Below are 18815 nucleotides of genomic sequence, written 5' to 3' on the forward strand. Positions count from 1 at the left end.
GCACTTTATTCGGCTTGGAAATGTGTTCTGCTCGGGCTTAAATATGGATGTCTGATATTGCAGGACTTCATAACAACAGAGTAATGGCTGTGAGGGAGCTAGCCTGGTGGCTGCCCACCCTCGGCGCCACCATTTTCCCTCTCCCTGTCTCCTGGGTGTCTGAGAGAACCCAGCCTCTTCATAAGTATACCTTCTCTCTCTCTCCAATCAAAAGAATCGCAATCAACAGAACTAGGGGTGTCCAACTGCTTTTGCTCTGATGAAACTCAATTTTAGCCAAGAACAGGTTTAATTAATTTAATGGTGGTGGCCACAGGTTTGGAAAGTAATGTTTGCTGGGTATGCAGCAGGCATTGCAGGCGGCGATATCGCGGTAAACAGGAATAACTGGCGTCCAAGCCTTTGGTTTACCTGGGTGAGTGACACGTGGCAGAAAACAAATGAAAAGGCTACATGCACAGGAGGAGGAAGCTGAGGCTGCAGCTCATTTGGTAGAATGTTTTCCTAGCATTCACAAAACCCAGAATTGGAACCCCAGCACCACAGAGACCAGGCACATGTCTATAACGGCAACACTCGGCGTGTGGGAGCTGGGGAAATCATCAACCACCTGAAGGTCCCCCAAAGGTCTAACCACCCTGGAAGACAGGAGGCCTTGTCTCAAAACAAACAAAACTGGAGAAGAACTAGGAAGCAGCAAGTGCCCAGAATGTGTATCATTTAAAATGGAATAATAGACTCTAACAGCATATAAACTGAGGGTTTGGGAAATTAGACAGTGACATCGGAAGAAGATAAATAATCATTTTTTTAAAAAAAAATTCTCAAATGCACTAAGTTCAGTGCCAATTTTAAGGGAGAATCTGCTGGAAGAAATGTTTAAAACTGAAAGATGTGCCCATTAGACTGTGGTTCTTTTAATGGCTGGTATAGATTGTCTCTGTTTTAAACTCAACTCTCGGTAGCCACTATCTGGCCTGCATATTAATGAAGAACATGAATACCTCTCTAAAATTTTCAGCCACAGCATCTCCATTAAAAAAAAAAAATCAATGCTCTCCCACACTTCATGAATACAGACCAGGCCTGCTCAAGCAGTGTATGTTGGCATTAATTATGATTGAGGGGGAACTTCCCCATCCCTCCCTCACTCCCCCACTAAACCTCTTCGAGCACCCAGACTCACAGCTTCACTCTTTCCCATTATTTTTAATGGAATCTGATCCAAAGAGCGTGTAGACTGCGCAATTACTGCTTGGCTGCACTGTACAATATTCTCTCTGATGTCTTATACATGCAGAACCAGAAAGGCATTCCAAGGACACCGAGGGGTCCTGTGCCTCACCACACCCGACCTAGCACCACTTAACGAGACTCTATTCAGTCCTCTTTGCCTCTCTTTCCTGGGGCATTTTTAATGAAGATTTTCTCTGTAGAAATATTCATCAGTGATGCAATGCTGAATCAGAGAATCTTTTGTCTATCACCTTGCATAAACTGTGCAAACAAATCCCATACCCTCTCCCCCCCCCATCTCACAAGCACACATGCCTGCAGATCTGAGAGCTGCTCATGCAATCAGTCTGTCTTGGTCCTCCCTAACCAAGGAATTAGTTCATTTTCCTATAGTTCATAATCATATGACTCTGCTGGGGTTTTTTTTCTCACTTTCTAGGAATTATGTTAATGGTAAGAGGAAAATTTGGACCAGGGTAGGGTCAATCCGTAAACAACATCCATCAAGTGGTATGTCCCATGCTTGCACATCAGTACACAAACACAGACCTCAGGCATGGGAGTCCTACCCAAGGAGAGGACATTGCTATGAAAATAGTGTATTCATAAGCACACACATAAAATAAAATCAAAGGCAGCCTGCCCTCATTTTCTGGTGGGAATAAAAATGGAGGTATCAAGTTTCATCGTTGTGCTATTAAACCAACATGTCCTCAGTTCTGCTATATGCATTCACTGCACTGTGATTTCCTGAACACTTTTGGAGTAGGTAACAAGAAAGCAAAAAATCCATGTGGGTTTTCAGTACTAAAGAAGCTGACATATTAAACAGTCGGGGCCCTTTAAAAGATGGAGAAAGTGAGGTTAAGTGTGTTTCAAATGGTTGCCTCTGATACAAAGGGCATCCCTTCCAAGCAAACCACATGATGAAAAATAAAAGCTGACTTTGTGGCAGGCTGTGACATTCTTCCCCACATCCTATGACATCCCTTCCCAGTCTCTGACCCTCTTCCTTTACATGGTCCCAGCATCATTTTTAATCTCTGTGAATAAACCCAAAACATTCAAGAGCTTGGCAGGAACTTAAATAAGAATTTTCTCCAAATACAAAATTTGGAAACGTAGGAAAATACAAAATTCAAATGTACAAAAGCCCAAGATGTGAGCTGGGGAGACAGCTCATCCAGTAAAGAGCTTCTCGTGCAGGTATGAGGACTTACATCCAATCCCCTGAAAACCTAGCACAGTAGAGTATGCTAGTGTTCTCAACACTGGCAGGTGGAGGGAGCCAGTTCATTGGGGCTCATTGGCCAATCACCTCTGTCTAATCAGTGAATGGCAGGTCTCAGTGAGGGTTCCTATTTCAGAAAACAATGTGAAAGGTTCGCACACACACACACACACACACACACACACACACACACACACACACTGTGATAGATGTATCTGAAAATACAGGATAAAGGATGGAAGCATGCTCTCTCCATCTATTAACTCCTGTATGCTAATTCCAACCGCTGGACCATTTTCCTAATTTCACTTACTGGCTGTATCTCACCCTCATTCCTGAACTTCCAAGGGACTCTGGGAGTATCACAGTATAAATAAGCCTGCCTATCTCCTTCTGGAGCAATTTATATAGTAGAATAGAGGTAGAGCCAAGGATTAATGGCTTACATTCTCCTTCCTGACTAACCATGGAAAGAAAAATAAGCCATTCCATTTCATCAATGTGGAAAAACCAGAGGCTATGGCTGATTTGACACCACCAAAATGAACTATGTGATGTCTAAAATGTGTGTTTTCAAATGGATATGGAAGATTATTTGTGAAAATACACAGAAGCCATGTGAATGTCTTTGCAAATCTTTCTCTCATGGAGAAAGAATTGTTGCCGTCGTTTCTCTAAATAGCCAAACCACTTCTTAAAATACTTTCTGGTCTACTCAAGCATAAGGGAGCTATGGCTTCGTTTGCTTGGTCCAGCTCCTGCCTCCTTTCTCTGCTCTTTCCTCTCTGATCAACTCCACTGCCTCACCCCAGCACCAGTGGACAAAGGCTTTTATCCTCCCCGCTATTCTAAACACGTTGCTGAATCCCACTGAGGCAGAAAAGTGTAAGTGGGCCAAATTGCATTGTGTTGCCCGAGTAAATCCTAGTGTTTATCAAGCAAGCAAGAGGCCCCCAGGAAAGACAGAGAAGGGCTGGGCTGATAGGTGAAGATAAAGTACCATGCAAACAAAGCCAGGACTAACAAAAAAAACAAAGAAAGGAGGGAGGGAGAGAATTAAAAGTAAGAAAGGTAATTCAAGAGAAATAAAAACTGTATCAAAAAGCTTGTGGTCTTGGAAATGGAGCCAGACAGCCAGTAAGGAAACATTGAGTACTGAGCATTTAAAGAAGGTGCAAACTGAAAAGGACACATGCCTTCTCTACTCCCAAAGTCTTAATGAAGAACTTAGGTCAAGGTAGCTTTAGAATGGCGAGGAAATTTAAGAACATTTCCCGAGCCTTGAAGTCCAATGAGGCTCTCTGAGATCCAGCCAAGCCTCCCTAGGCAACTCGAACCCATTCCCAGAAACTCAGAGTTCCTTTTATGTTCTGCTTTTTCTATAAGATTCAGGAAAGATTTCAAAACACCCCTTGACAACTAAAATTCAGTAAGCTCCAGAATCTCTAGTGTCTTATAAAGCAAGCCTCAGGATCTATTCTGGTGTTAGACAGGAAGTAGTGGGACTCTGTTTCCGCTGTATCGTTAGTTAGTACTCAAGCGAGGCAGCTGAGATCCTGCAAGAACAGACTATGCCAGATCCACCTACGCCCATATCTTCACCACATACCTTACCACAAGGAAGGAGTGGCTTGATCAGGCTAGCCTCAGTTTCTGTTTATTCTTCTATGAAATGAAGAGGCTACAACATATCAATATTTGACATCCACCATGTCAGGGTTGTTTGACATTGAACCACAAAAGTTACAAGTCCCCATTCCTTCCTATCTACTGGAGAAAGACAAGAAAGGGCTGCCAAAAACGGGTCATCTATAATGAAGATTATACTCAAAAAAGCATAGTAAGCATATAATAATAACATTTTAAGCATGAAAACTTTCCTTATCACAGCTCTCCAGACAATTGTTGATGTCTTTATTCTGATCTTCTGAGATTCCAGGTGTTAAATAATCTATCTAGCTTGATTTTGTTTTCATTCTATATAACATTGTGGGGGAGGACAGACCCCTTAGTTGTGAGGCTCTGTTGGCCCCCAAAGTTACAATTTAAACTCCTTACATTGGATGAAAAATGCTTTTTTTTTTTTTTTTTTTTTTTTAAGCCCTTGACTTTAAGCTGGGTTTGGGAGCATTTACGACCCTCTCACACAGAACATAAACACCAATCTGCCTTTCTTATTTCTTTGCAAATTCAATTATTTCTAATTACATAAAGGCATCATTGATCAAGTAAGCATAAAAACCCAAAGAGGAGAATTTAATCTCCTAAATAAGACTGTAGACTTTAAGGAATAATTAAATGTTATCATATGCAGTACACAGAGACATCTTCGTTGTTGATAGCTGAGCCAATGGTAAGGAAGATATCTTAGTCCCATAATACTATAAATTGATGTGGTTCAAATTAGAGATTTTTGAATGTTCATCTCTCTCTCTCTCTCTCTCTCTCTCTCTCTATCTATCTATCTATCTCTATCTCTCCCCCACCACCACAGGCCTGGAAATGGGCTTTGGGCCCTTTAATCTTATATGCATGTGAAAGAATAATTAGGTTCTGGCGATTTCAACAAGAAGTTGTCATTACCAAGGTATGTGTGTAGCTTTATGTCTGAATAAAAGCCTGAGTGTAAATGAAAATTTTTATTAGCCCAAGTTTTTAATTTGCCATTTTTATTGCAGGACTGCCTGTAATTTAGAGGCTCGTCTCAGGTTCTAATAATTGCTTGTACTGGAGCATCTTTCAGTATGACCAATTCTGCTAGAGATAGGGTTCAAGGCTCCACGCTGGTGCAGAGAATGCTGATGAAAGCTTACGGCGTGCCACTGGAGTTAGCTATATTTCTCTTTATCATTGCTTCTCTCTAGTGTGGAAAAGACAGGGAGCTACTAGGAACACTGACCATGGTAACTTCAGATACCAAACATGCCAGTATCCACACAGCTGCAAGCAAGCACAGTCTTACCTGGGAGTACTGAGCTCAGACTTGGAATGAAGTCACAACAGATACAGGCTATGAAGGGTTGTTGGCGGTTTAAGATGGACCGGGGTAGACATACATAGTGCTGTACCACATTTAGTGCCATGCACCATGATGGGACTTCCCCATCTTGCTGTTCATCCTAATGGCTCTTTAATTTGTGCTTCATGCTGGAGGATGATAGGAACAGATACGCATAAAAAAGCATCGCCCACAGGTTGACAGAAGTACAAAGTATTCTACTGTCCTAGTTGGGATTTCTATTTCTGTGACAAAACACCATGACCAAAAAGCAAGTTGGGAAGAACGGGATTGATTTGGCTCACACTTCCAGGTCATAGTGCTTCACCGGAGGAAGTAAGGATAGGATCTCAAGCAGGGCTGGAACCTAAACACAGGAGCTGAGGTCAAAGAGGGGAGCTACTTACTGGCTTGCTCTCCATGGTTTGCTCAGTTCTTATAGAACTCAGGACCACAAGCCCAGGGATGGCACCACCCACAATGGGCCGAGAAAATGCCTTCCAGCTGGATCTCACCGAGGCATTTCTTCAGCTGAGGCTCCTTCCTCTCGGATGACTCTAGCTTGTGTCAAGTTGATACAATACCAGCCAGTGCATCTACCTACTCGCAGGCATTAGCTAGGATAATTGTAAGAGAAAACTGCAACCCTTCCCTGTCTGATTGAAGGAAGTGAACAGGCGAATGCTCTAATGTGTTTCTATGTTGCTGAGTTCAGCATATCACCACGGGATGTCAATCCAGACTGGAACATGCATAGGAACCCACACCTGTCACTAGAAAGAGCATTTTGCAGCTCCATCAGAGGCAATGTCACAAGGGAGAGCAGTAGCCCGGAACTAAGATTAAAATGCTGTGAGGGGCTCCTCCCATGGAAAAGTGTTATCCCAGTATTCACACAGAGGGACAGAGGGTTGATTTTCGTATGCAGTTACTATAAACCACGTGAAAATGTGCAGAGATTTTTTTTTTTTTTTAAATGAAACAATGGTTATCTACGGAGGGCAACTGCTTCTGTCCTCAGATACGCCTTTAGCGTAAAGTCCTTGTAGAAGCTCGATAGGACTGTACCAAAATCTCAGACCCAAGACAGTGCTTAGTAAAACTCAACAAATAAAACGTTTTTGGGGCGAAGTGGAGGATAGGTCATTTTTCCCTTCAGTATTAAGAAAATTGCAGGGTTCGTTCTCAAAAGGTTGTGAAAATATGCCAAACATAACAAATTATTGCTGGGTTGTTTTAGTTTTTTAAGTGAAGATGATATGGCAACTATTTTAATGAGCTCGAGTAAAATCATGGGCTCTCCATTCATGCCCGCTTATACTCAATCAGAAATGGTGAGCTGGATCCAGAGAAGTTTGGTCACATGGGGCGTGGAGTCACGTGCCTGTCACGTTGCCTTCTGGCGCAGTGATTAAAAGTCAAGCATAGAGCCCTGCACGGGTAGCTCTTTTATTGCTCAAGTTGCAAGCCGGGGCATAAAAACGGCGACGAATTATCAATGGTCTAAGGAAATGATACCTTAAAACAAACAAACAAAAGGCAGTTAACGATTTTGCAAGCCTTTGATGGACTAACCACTGCCCTTGTGTTGCCTGAGTGAGAATCCCGGCCGCTGTCTCCCTCTGATGCAGGTGGTGAGTCACCCATCTGCAGTCCTGGAACTCTGCATGAAAAAGCGTGGTTTCAAGATGGCACCTGGGCAGTACATCTTCATCCAGTGCCCATCCGTCTCCGCTCTGGAATGGCACCCCTTCACTCTCACCTCAGCTCCGCAGGAGGACTTCTTCAGTGTGCACATCCGCGCCTCGGGAGACTGGACAGGCGCATTATTGAAAGCCTTTGGGGCAGAGGGACAGGCCCCCCGTGAGCTCTGTAGCATGCCAAGGTGAGACTCCCCGAGTCACTGTTATATTTAAGGTCCAATACTTCAAACGGGAAAATATCTAAACGCACCAATAATTGTCATATATGGCCACAGCTTTATACCAGACTGCAAGCTTGAGTTTGTTGGGGTTTTTTTTTTTTTAAGTCTTCATAAAATGTATAATTTAAGAGAAGCAAGTACATTTATGTAAAAATAAATAAATGCACAAAAAAAGTAGGCGATGATCCAGGAAGAAAGAACAGTTTCCTTTCCAGATCCAAAAGCAGCTCTTGTCTAATTATACACAGCCTGCCATGAGTCAGACAACCCTGGGAGCCCTCTCCCGATTGCAGACAGGGGTTTCAGACTGTGTTTGCAAAGGTTGGTCTCCTGAAGAAGGATGCTCTATTCTGGTCATTGCTGAACTTAAACTGCAGTGCTCCTATATGACTGCATGTATATAGGTGATGTATAGGAGACTATTCATCTCTGCAACCCTATTTTCAAATGTGTAGTAAAGGCACTGAAGTCAGGGATTCTTCGTGATGCCACCTGTCCTGCTACTCTGTTCAGAAAAGCCCTAGCGTTTGACCCAAGACCCTGTGTGCATGGTCATGCCTGGGCTCCTTTAAGTGAACAAGAAGGTCAATCCCCACTCCTATAGGATCATCCAGTAGTCAGACTAGCCAAACCAGTGAGCTGTTGGCTCAAATAAAAGATCCTACATTGATATATAAGATGGAGAGTGGTCAAGGAAGACACTTGACATCAACGGCTATCTTCTACATGCATGCACAAACACATATGTGTGCAACACACATGTAGACACATACCTAGAGGAATACACACAGTTACAGCACATAATACACACACACACACACACACACACACACACACACACACACGGAAGGAAGGGAGAGAGAGAAAAAAAGAAATTTGAAGGAAGGAAGGAAATGTGTCCAAAAGATACCTATTCCAATTGTAAGGGATAGAGAAATGTAGCCCACCCTCCCAAAATAAAAACAAATATTAAAGCGCCAAGACTTGATGTATAGGAAAGGAGAAAAACAAGAAATACACTCTAAAGGAGGCTAAAAGTGAGGCCTTACAGATTTCTGTAAGACATGAAAAAGAATCATCTCAAACTTAGACCTGCCCTCAGTGTATCAAAGTGCCTTGCAGGTTGATGTCAGAATAGATCAGTTCCCGGTCAGGGAAAGGAGGCTCTCAATTATAAACAATTAGAAAGATATACATTTTTTTTCTGTGGCCTTTGGGACACAGGTATCCCCTGAATTTAATTGATATATTTTAATTAGTTTCAAATAAATCACTGATTACTAATTATAAAAATAAACAACAATAAGATGCCTTAATCTGTGGGTAAGGTTTCTATCTATCTACCTATTTATCAGCTATATAATTATTTATAAAAATGATCTACAGTGGGCTGAGACACTAGCACTTTCTGGTTAATGGCCTTTTAGTTTTATTCTTCTATTTCCATATATCAATATGTAATTAAGCCTTATTAATTAAGATTAACTCAAGGAGAGTTCATTTGAATTATTAGGAGGTCTGGGATATAGAATATTTTTAAATAAATCCATTTGAACTTTCATGAACACATATTTAAAGCCCAAATGGGTTAACCCCCACCCCACCATGCAGGTGACAGGCTCTCCTCGGGGAAACAGTTATGAATGACTTAGAAACCTTTTAATTAGCATATCTTTGTTCATATGTAAATGTGTACTTTTAGAATGGTTGGAGTTGCTTAATACATTCTGCCTACTGAAATGCTCTAAATATTCTTTTTACAATTGATTCGACCAGTTGTATTGAACAGGGGCAGGCTTGGTAGTCAGCAAGGCACCAGATGAGCAGTGAGTAAAGACAGACCTGCTCCCGACATTATTAGACCTCCGGGTCACCTGCTCCCGACTTCCATAGACCTCTAGGTCAAGATGGACATAGCTACACCATGAGCAGACACACAATATAAATACTAACATTACCACAACAGAGGAAAGCTAGATGAGAGAATTTCACCTAGTCATAGCAGTCCAGGACGTCCCTAGAGAAACGGTGTTTAGACAGGCCCTAGAGGAAGGGTACCACTTAAGCAAGTAAAGAGAGAGGAAAAGATGTAACAAAGTAGTCCAGGTGGAAAGACACTATGTAGCAGAAGACAACGCTACTATGCATTTAGGAAATAGAAGAAAGGTCGGCATGGACAACTGGAGAGAAGAGATGGAGGAAGAGTCCAGTGGCCACTGCATATAAAAACGGCTTATTTATTCACAGAATATGTTTTATCGTTAAAAAGAAAACCGCTAAGCAAATGCAAAACATTTCCTGCCCCTAGGATGTTTTTAAGCAAATGTCATATAAAACAGTGAGTTTTATAAGTGGTACATAACTGACAAATTATTTCAAAATTATATTTATTCCAAATGAATCACCTCTATTAGACTAAAATGATAGGAATGTATGAAAACATGGCCAGGATTTCACCCTGAAAAGGAAATGCAGATCTTCCAAGCCACCTTGGAGAGTCTCCTTTACTTTCAGCTGGCAGGGAAGGGAAGGAAGTCAGGGAGGCAGCCAAGGAAGGTCTCAGAACTAGGAAAAAGAGCAAGCCTCGTTGATGAGGTGAGCCACAGCAGATGAGGGCAGGCGTTGCCTTCCATGAACAGCACCTAGGCAGGATGTCCAGGTGGCGTTCTCCCTGTGAGGTGGGGCCCTGGGTTCTAAAGCTTACGCCAAGCTCTCCAAATAGAACAGTGTGTGTGTGTGTGTGTGAGAGAGAGAGAGAGAGAGAGAGAGAGAGAGAGGAGAGAGAGTGTGTGTATGTGTGTATGTGAGAGAGAGTATGTGTGTGAGAGAGGGAGTGTGTAAGAGAGAATATGAGTGTGTGTGTAAGAGAGTATGTGTGTGAGTGTGTGTGTGAGAGAGAGACTTGCGTGTGAGTGTGTGTGTGAGAGTGTGTGTGTATGTGTGTATGAGAGAGTATGTGTGTGAGAGAGGGAGTGTGTAAGAGAGAATATGAGTGTGTGTGAGAGAAAGACTCTATGTGTGTGTGTGTGTGTGTGTGTGTGTGTGTGTGTGTGTGTGTGTTAGCGCGCACACGCGCACATGTTTAACTCACCTGTGAGTTGGATGCATACATAACTCCACATGCTCCTGAGAAGGCCAGGAGTCGATGGCAGGTTGCTTCCCTGACTTTTGCTTCTCCACACTATTTTTTTGTTTTTCGAGACAGAACCTCTCATTTGCCCAAAACTTGCCATTAGGATAGACTGGCTGGCCAGAAAGCTCCAAGGACCTGCCTATCTCTGCTTCCCCAACACTGGGCTTACAAGCTTGCTACCACACTCAGCTATGTGTATAAGTCCTGGGAATTAAACAACCTGCGATCCTCCTGTTCATATAGCAAACACTGATCCAACCAATTTACCCATTCCCCCTCCCCCAGTAGAGAATCTTTATATTCCCACCAACCTTTGGGCCTGCATCTGCTGACAACCACCGGCTTGGGATGTCTTTGCATTCTAGAGTAAGACACTCTAAAGGTCAAACGGAACTACTCTGTGTTCCAGGCTGGCTGTGGATGGGCCCTTTGGAGGCTCTCTGACAGACGTGTTTCACTACCCTGTGAGCGTGTGCATTGCCACAGGAATTGGAGTCACGCCCTTCGCCTCTCTTCTCAAGTCCCTGTGGTATGAGTGCTGTGAGTCACAGAGCCTGCCAGAGCTGAGAAAGGTATGGAAAAATCATTAGTTCACCCTTCCATGGAGGGAAAGGTTCAACGCCCGCCCTTTTATCTATCACCCACCAATTCCAGGGGAGGATTTTAATTAACTATGAGGGATAAACTCAAGGATCCTTAACTATACTTATGTTCTTTAAAATCTCCATTCAGGATTGCATTTATGAGCAGGGTTATGTCTAATCTTGTTAAAGATGACAAGACATAAATTTTATTGCTTCATTACCATTACAGGACATGTAATTGCCCATCTCAATAAAATGTGGACAGGCTGCAAATGGCTATGTGACTGGGTTGCAGTTAGTCATATTAACAGGCAGGCTTCCCCCTTGTCTCTTTAGATCCATTCCATGGTTACAAAGAAAGGTCCAATTCCATCTTCCTTCCATGGCCTCAACTAGTAGGACGTGTTAGACTTCTCACAATGGTCTTTCCAGCCAGCACCAAACCCCCTTAGTGATTTCTTGTATGTCCTTAGACTAGGTTTCTCTATTCCTTTGTCCTATCTAGTATGAGACACCATATCATGCTTTGTCCCTGACAAAGTGAAAGGAGCCTTCTTTTACATCCCCTAAAAGTACGATAATTGAGTCTATAAGGCAAACAGCAGCAGACAGATTAATAGGAGAAAAGACACACAAATTTATTGATGTGTGAAATGATGGGAGTCACACAAAACAAAACTCAAAAGAGAGGCAAGATGGATGAGGCTTCGATAGCTTTTTCGTTGCAGGCCACAGGTCATTTTATAATAAAAAGATTTTTAGGAGAGATGAATGAACCTGAACAGCAAATACTTGGAACAAAACTCACTGGCGCTCTGCCTATGGTGTCAGCTAGGTGTCCCTGAGACTGAACAGTGAGACTCATGAGGGGAGTTAAGAGACAGATCTTCCCTCCTCTCAAGGGGAAAAGGTGGGACCATTGAAGGTCAGGGAGGTCTTGGTTCCCCTCAGCTCAGCAAATCATCATGCTAATATGTCACACTCTGAGTCCAAACCCTCTTAGGGCCAGCATCAAGTCCTACAACACAGGTGGCAGGATGGCTCCTAGTGCTGCAAAGAAACACTACAACTGGCAGCAACACTGGGGAAAGGTTTGTTTCACTTACAGTTCCACATCATAGTCCGCCATGTAAGGAAGTCAGGGCGGGAACCCAAGGGAACCTGGAGTCGGGAGCTGAAGCAGAAGTCATGGTGCTCTGCTTACCCGCTTGCTCAGCCTCCATTTTTTTTTTTTTTTTTTTTTTTTTTTTTTTTATACACCTGGGACCACCTGTGCTGGGCTCATCGTGTCTATCACTAATTAAAAAAAAAAATACACAACAAAGTTGCCCATAGGCAAGTGAGAGCACTTTCTCAACTGAGATGTCTTCTTCCAAATTAACCCTAGCTTGTGTCAAGTTGACATAAAACTAGCCAGCACACCCTGGTAACGTGGAGCGTTGAAATACCCTTGGCAAGTTCAGACCTGGTCCTGCCCTTCCCATGTCTGCTCTGGGTAGCCTTTGGTTACGGTTTCCCACTGAACCAAAGGAAGACACTGCGGTCAGTAAGTAGATCCCATCCCAGAGTGCAGTCATTACTTTTTCTTATTGCTCTGATCAAATACTTGACAAGAAACAATCGATGGGGCACTTATTTTGGATCATGATTTAGTCCATTATGGTAAGGAAGCTATGGAGGTGGGCGGCTCTGAGACAGGAGGAACATGCAAGGGCCATTTGCTCAGACCTTAGCAAGAGTACAAGAAGCAGGACACAGCAATAAACCTTAAGCTCCTCCCCCAATCTAATTCTTGCAGGTAGGTCCAACCTCCCAAAGACCCCACAACCTCTTACAACAACGAAGGGCCAAGTGTTCGAGCACATGAGTCTGTGGGGAACATTTTACAATCACACTGCCGCACAGTATATGTGTCCTATTGTAGGACACGATCTGCTGAAAAGAATTTTGTGGCCGTATATAACCTGAGAGATGGATGCTCCTTCATCATGCCGTTCTGGGAGATTCACACTGTCTGCTACCCTCTCAAACAGAGTCTGCAGAAAAGAATCTCAGGAAGTCCTGGCCCACCCACTCTTCCACAGAGCCTTTCTTCATCTTGGGAACTGTGTTATGTGACACGCTGAGAAAAATATGACTCAACTTCCCCACTAAGAAAGAAGAGTAAAACTAGCTTCTTCATGAGGTCCAAAGTGACAGGTGCTTGACCTGTTTTTCATGTGATCTTACAGCTGGGGGATTGGGTGCTCCAACGCATGAGCCTGTGAGTAACATTTCATACTCAAGAAGACAACACAGTACAACCATCTAAGTTCCTTTTCCCGTTACAGACATTGATGCTTAGAAAGAATACAGTGACCTTGCTAAATGATGCACTGACAATCAAAGGCAGAAACTAGATCCTGGTCCATCCAATCCAATTCTTTCTATAACACAGTCAACACATAGTAAACATGATACCACATGCCCTTGCAACCCAAGTGTATACCACTACAGGGTCTCTCTCTCTCTCTCTCTCTCTCTCTCTCTCTCTCTCTCTCTCTCTCTCTCTCTCTCCCTTTCCCTCTCCCTTTGTCTCTCTGTGAGTGCGTGTACACACACTCATGAAGTGCACCTGTAATTTAAGTTTCCAGCACAGATGTCTACATACACAACACGAGTTATCAGGATCAGAGTAAAGAACCAAGTACCAGCCCTCAGGCATCTCTACCTTTTTATTTAAGACAGGATTTCTCCTTAGCAGGCTACTGATCTGTGAGCTTCTAGGTATCTGTTTGTCTTGCTGGGATCACAGGTGCATGCTGTCCTAACTGGTTTTTTATGTGGGTTCTGGGGATCTGACCTCAGGTCCTCAGACCTAAAAGGCAAGCACTTGACTAAGAAGCCAGCTCCTCATCCCCACTGCTTCTGATCAGAGAAACTCTGGACCCAAAATCCTGCTCTCCCAGAGGCTCTGCCTGATTCAGCTATCATTAAAGAAACATGACCCTATTGGGCTTCCATACACCTCTTTGGATTGGGATTCCTATTCCATCCAATGATGAAATAAGAACCCATATATCAAACAGGGGCTACTTTTTTTTAAAGGCAAATAATGTGAAATACAGAACTACCGTGCACAAGTGTACAAAATTATATAAATATGAATCACATCCATAAAGATATAAACAGATTGCTAGTACTACCAGAACAAAGATTTATGAAGAATTTTCTACCCATCCAGTATAGACCTGGGCATTTTACATATCTGATATCACATATCTCTTGTAAGCAATTGTTTATTTCCATTTTACAGAAGAGAAAACACATGCCCATCCCAAAGCAAAAAAGATTGATGCAGTTGTCTTATTAGATTGCCTTAATTAAAATAACTAATACCCTCACTTTGCCAATGAAGGACACAAAGCCCAGAGAACAAATGAACAGTAGGACTAGAATTCAAATGTAGGTCCTTCTGATACCCAAGCCGCCCAGTTTCTGTTTCAATTGTCATGGATTATTGTAGGATGTATGGTTGGGAGGCGGTGCCACAGTGTGCCTGTGGAGGTCAGAGCATACATGTTAAGAATTGGCCATCCGAATCCACCAGAGATCCCAGGGCTAAGACCCAGACCATCAGACTCCAACTACCAGTACTCTTTGCCATTGAGCCATCCCTACGGCCCCCAGCCTGTCTTTCCTTCTCAGACAGTTGAGCAAAGTGAGCAGAACAGCAGCTATTTTGAAGGTTCGGATCTCAGAGCAAGACCTCCTTCACCGTTCCCACGACACCTGAGTCACACCATGCTTCACACAGAGAAGGTAGAGCGCATGAGTCTCTGTATTGCTTGCTCACTCAAGCAACATGTCCTCAGCAACTACTGTAGGTCAGACTCTCATACTGACATGCCTCTCAAATCTACCACGGGGACCCAGCTTGTGGGGGTCCTCTTTCCCTCTCAAGGCCTTTTGGACACCATGCCTAGAGGAGAAAGGGGCAGATGGGGTGACAGAAAAGCTTTGGCAGTCCAAGATCACAAATGGGGGATAGCCCTCCGGGAGAGAGATTTCAGTGTCTCAATTTTATCCCAGACTATGTGGCATATGTAGGATTGGGGATCCTGGAGACAACCCCTAATCTGCATTCAGCAGCACGCTCCTATCACAAGGCTTAGTATGTGGCAGTGGGCTCCTACAGCAGAGCTCCTAGCACAGGTCAGCTCAGCAGGGATCTGTGCCAAGGGTCAAGACAAAGCTGAATCAGGCATCTGGTTAGAGACAGCTTTTAGATAAGGTCAGTCCTCCAGGTCTAGGGACAGTCTCCAGATAAAGACAGGCAGAGAGCAGGAGGCCTTGCTGGGGAGAGGGTGCTCCATGCTGCTGAGCTATTGAGATAAACCGCTAGGCCATGGGGAGGCTGCCACCGCTGAGCAGCCAGCAATGTCTTCCAACACCAGCTCACATCTGACTTAAACGGTCGTCTCTTCTTCCCGCTCCTCTTGCCTCTCTGCTGCCCTACTGTATTACCCTTCTCCCTTCCTGATACTGACATTCATGGAGCATCTTACTGCTTTGGACATACTGGGAGCTCCTTAACCTTGCTCTCTCCTCCTTAGTGAATATGTGGTACGTGTCTGCAGTGTGAGCCAGCACCAGAGTGTGCGATTCTAATGTCCTCCTCAATGCTCCCAGTTAGAGGGGGCGTTCCCGGGCTGTTTGAACTTTAGGCTGAAAATTATGCTTTAGACCTGACTCTGAAGAGTTGACCTGCCCCGTCACAGGGTTAGGAACCGTCTGTCCTTTGAACCAGGTGTGTGTGTGTGTGTGTGTGTGTGTGTGTGTGTTATGGGAGGGTGTGGGAGTATGGGGTGTATATATGTGTGCTTGTGTGTGCACGTGTGTGTACATGGTATGGAGGGAGTGGTTGTGTATGTAATATATGAAGTGTGTGTGTGCTTGTGTGTGCATGTGTGTGTATGAATGTGGTGTGTGTGCATGTGTGTGTGTGTGTGTGTGTGTGGTGTGTACAGCTATCACAAGGCTTATGTAACTAATATTTGTCAGAGCCACCTACATGCTTTTGAGATATAAATACAGTTCCCTCACAGAACTGTCAGCGTCTATATAATTTTGAAAGTGCTGCAGAACTGAGTGGTGTGTATTTATCTAACAGCATCTTCACAATTTTAGGTCTAGGCTACAGCTTCCAGATTGTTCTCTCTCATAACAAGAGGAAAGGAAAGGGAGCATAGAAATGCAGGGCTGAAATTTGCAGTGTGAATCGTTAACTGCAATTAGGTAGGAGTTTTTTTCTCCTCTAGATGCAAAGTATCCCCTTGGCATAAAGTTAGACATTTCTATGTTCAAGCCTCAAGTTGTAACTCCACAGCAAAAAGAAACTGTTGCAACTTTTCTCCATCTCTCCTCCTCCTGCTTTCTTCCTCCTTCTTCCACTGGCCTTTTGAGAAAGGGCTTTTCACTGTGGCCCAGGTTGGCCCTGAACGCTATGGCCCAGGCTAGCCTCGAACACTTAACAATCATCCTGCTGCTGCCTCTCGCCTGCTGAGATTACAGGTGCAGGTCACTATGACTAGCCACACGGTAGCTTCACCCCCCCCCTTTACCGTGTACATCTAAAATTCTCTTAGGTAGAGGCAGCCCCATAACCAGTAGGGAACAGGTTGATTCCCGGCAGGATAAAGGAGCACTGTCTATCCGATGCAAACATTTAAAAATGTCTTTGTTTCTGACTTTAAAGATACAAAGCGGGTTGGGCAGATAACTCAGAGGATAAAGTGCTTGCCACACAAATGTGCAAATGTGCGGGCTTGAGTCTGAGTCCCCAGCAGCCCCAGAAATCCATTGTTCTGTAAGCTCATTGTTCCTACTGTGAGGCTGAAGGCAGAGCAGAGAATCCTTGGAACTTTGAGGGCCAGCTAGCCAGCTAGTGACAAACAAGAGCCCTGATGTTACACAAAGGACAATGTCAAGACGCAGACCTAAGATCTATCTCTGAACGCCCACCGGTACATCTGCACTCAGACACACAGACACCCACGCACTCACCTACGCATGCGCACAGGCACATCATCCACGATAACAATAATTTAAAATAAAACAGATGGGTGGGGCGGGGAGAGTGAGGAAGGCACAAATTGCCCAAGGAGGAAAATTAATCACAAACGGAAGGGTGGACTGATTGGAGAAAGTGAAAAGTTGTGCTGCATTAAAGAGATAATTTCTGCCCAGAAGTAAACGTGAAGGTCACTACGGTGAATGGAGAGGAGAGGCGTGCCCCTATGTATGGGTGAGGGAAGGTGGGTGAGAAGCTTCTGGTACAACATGGAGGAAGCCATGTGCTGAGAGTGTAAATGCCCTGTGGTGATAAAAGTCCTCCGACTCCTGGCTAACAGCTATGATTAATTCTACATCACACTCAATTTGTGGAAAGAACTCTTAAAAAAAAGTTAGGACAGTTTGCTTGTGCAAACTGTCAAAATGATGAATGAAATAGGTGTGTGTGAATGGGGAGGGGGGAAACATTGCTGACATAAATATATTGGCTTACACATTTTAGTTCTCCTCAATATGGTAGCCGCGCACGCGGCTCGGAGGGAAGTGCCAACTGGGAGATTTGGTTCATTTTCTTAACTGCATCTGTAATCTTCAGAATACAATAAAATAGATTATAGAAAAGCTGAGATAATCTAATTCCTTCATAATTGTCTCTCTTCATCAACTCAATAATAGATAACAGTGATAATGGGTATTTATAGTGTGTCCTTTAAAAATGGCCTTTGGGTTCCTAACCTAATATAATAAACAGATAATTCAAATAAAAAGACAGCACAGGCCAGTGGGAACGAGGGAAAGAGGCCAAGAAGGACAAAAATCCATACTCTACTTAAAGATATTAATAAAACAAAGAGGGGCCTGCTCCCTTTCCTAATGAATGAAAAATGCTTTTAATTTAATCCGTTTACTTTGAGAAATTATTTACTTACACTCCCTTACACTGAAGCTCTGGCTACTCCTGGAATTGATCACCTCTCCCAGCCACAGAAATCAGCAATCAATGGAGCAGGGTGGCTTAGGCCACATACGCCTCTCCTAAGCACACAGAGATGCCTCACTTTCTTTAGGTGGTCTCAAAAGACCCCAGTACTCCATTAGGCCTTTCCCTTGTCCTATGGTAAGGGAACTGTCCTAGCACTTACAGTGCCTTGATTTATTAGCCATACTATCTTTGGTGATTATTCTCCTTGTATAAGAAAATATTTAAATAAAATATGTGATTTTTAAAAAAAAAAAAATCTACCATTGTTGATATCACTTCTCAAATTAAACATAGCCTGGTAAGTCCGCAAGGAGTCTTCATGAAGCATGTCTCACTACACCTTTACATAGCAGACTTGTACATGACTGGAGTGGCTGTTCTTCCATAATGTATGTGTGCATACCAAGGAGAGAGGGGGCTGTGTCATTTGTTTTGGTTTGGGCCTCCATGGTAACATGGCTTGAAGCTCTGGCAGCATCACTATCTAATGCTCTATTTCATTTTATTTATTTTTGTTTGTTTTTGTTTTTGTTTTGTCTTTTGCTGAGAGACAAGGTTCCACTCTGTAGACTGGGCTGGCCTCACACTCACAGAGATTGACTTGCCTCTGCCTGCCAAGTGCTGGGATTAAAGGTGTGTGCCGGCGCATCCAGCTATATCTCGTTTTATGTCA

General features: G+C 43.6%; 1 protein-coding gene across 1 annotated transcript in view; it reads left to right on the plus strand.

The window, feature by feature from the left end:
* Positions 1 to 18815, plus strand: part of Nox3 (NADPH oxidase 3) — a 57583-nt gene that overhangs the window by 17869 nt on the left and 20899 nt on the right. The window contains exons 8-10 of the mRNA XM_051206033.1: positions 4962 to 5054; positions 7097 to 7350; positions 10932 to 11094. Coding sequence (XP_051061990.1) covers positions 4962 to 5054; positions 7097 to 7350; positions 10932 to 11094 — 510 coding nt within the window. The remainder of the gene's footprint in view (positions 1 to 4961; positions 5055 to 7096; positions 7351 to 10931; positions 11095 to 18815) is intronic.

This window comes from Phodopus roborovskii, unplaced genomic scaffold (genome assembly GCF_943737965.1).
Source record: "Phodopus roborovskii unplaced genomic scaffold, PHOROB, whole genome shotgun sequence".
Lineage (NCBI taxonomy): Eukaryota > Metazoa > Chordata > Mammalia > Rodentia > Cricetidae > Phodopus > Phodopus roborovskii.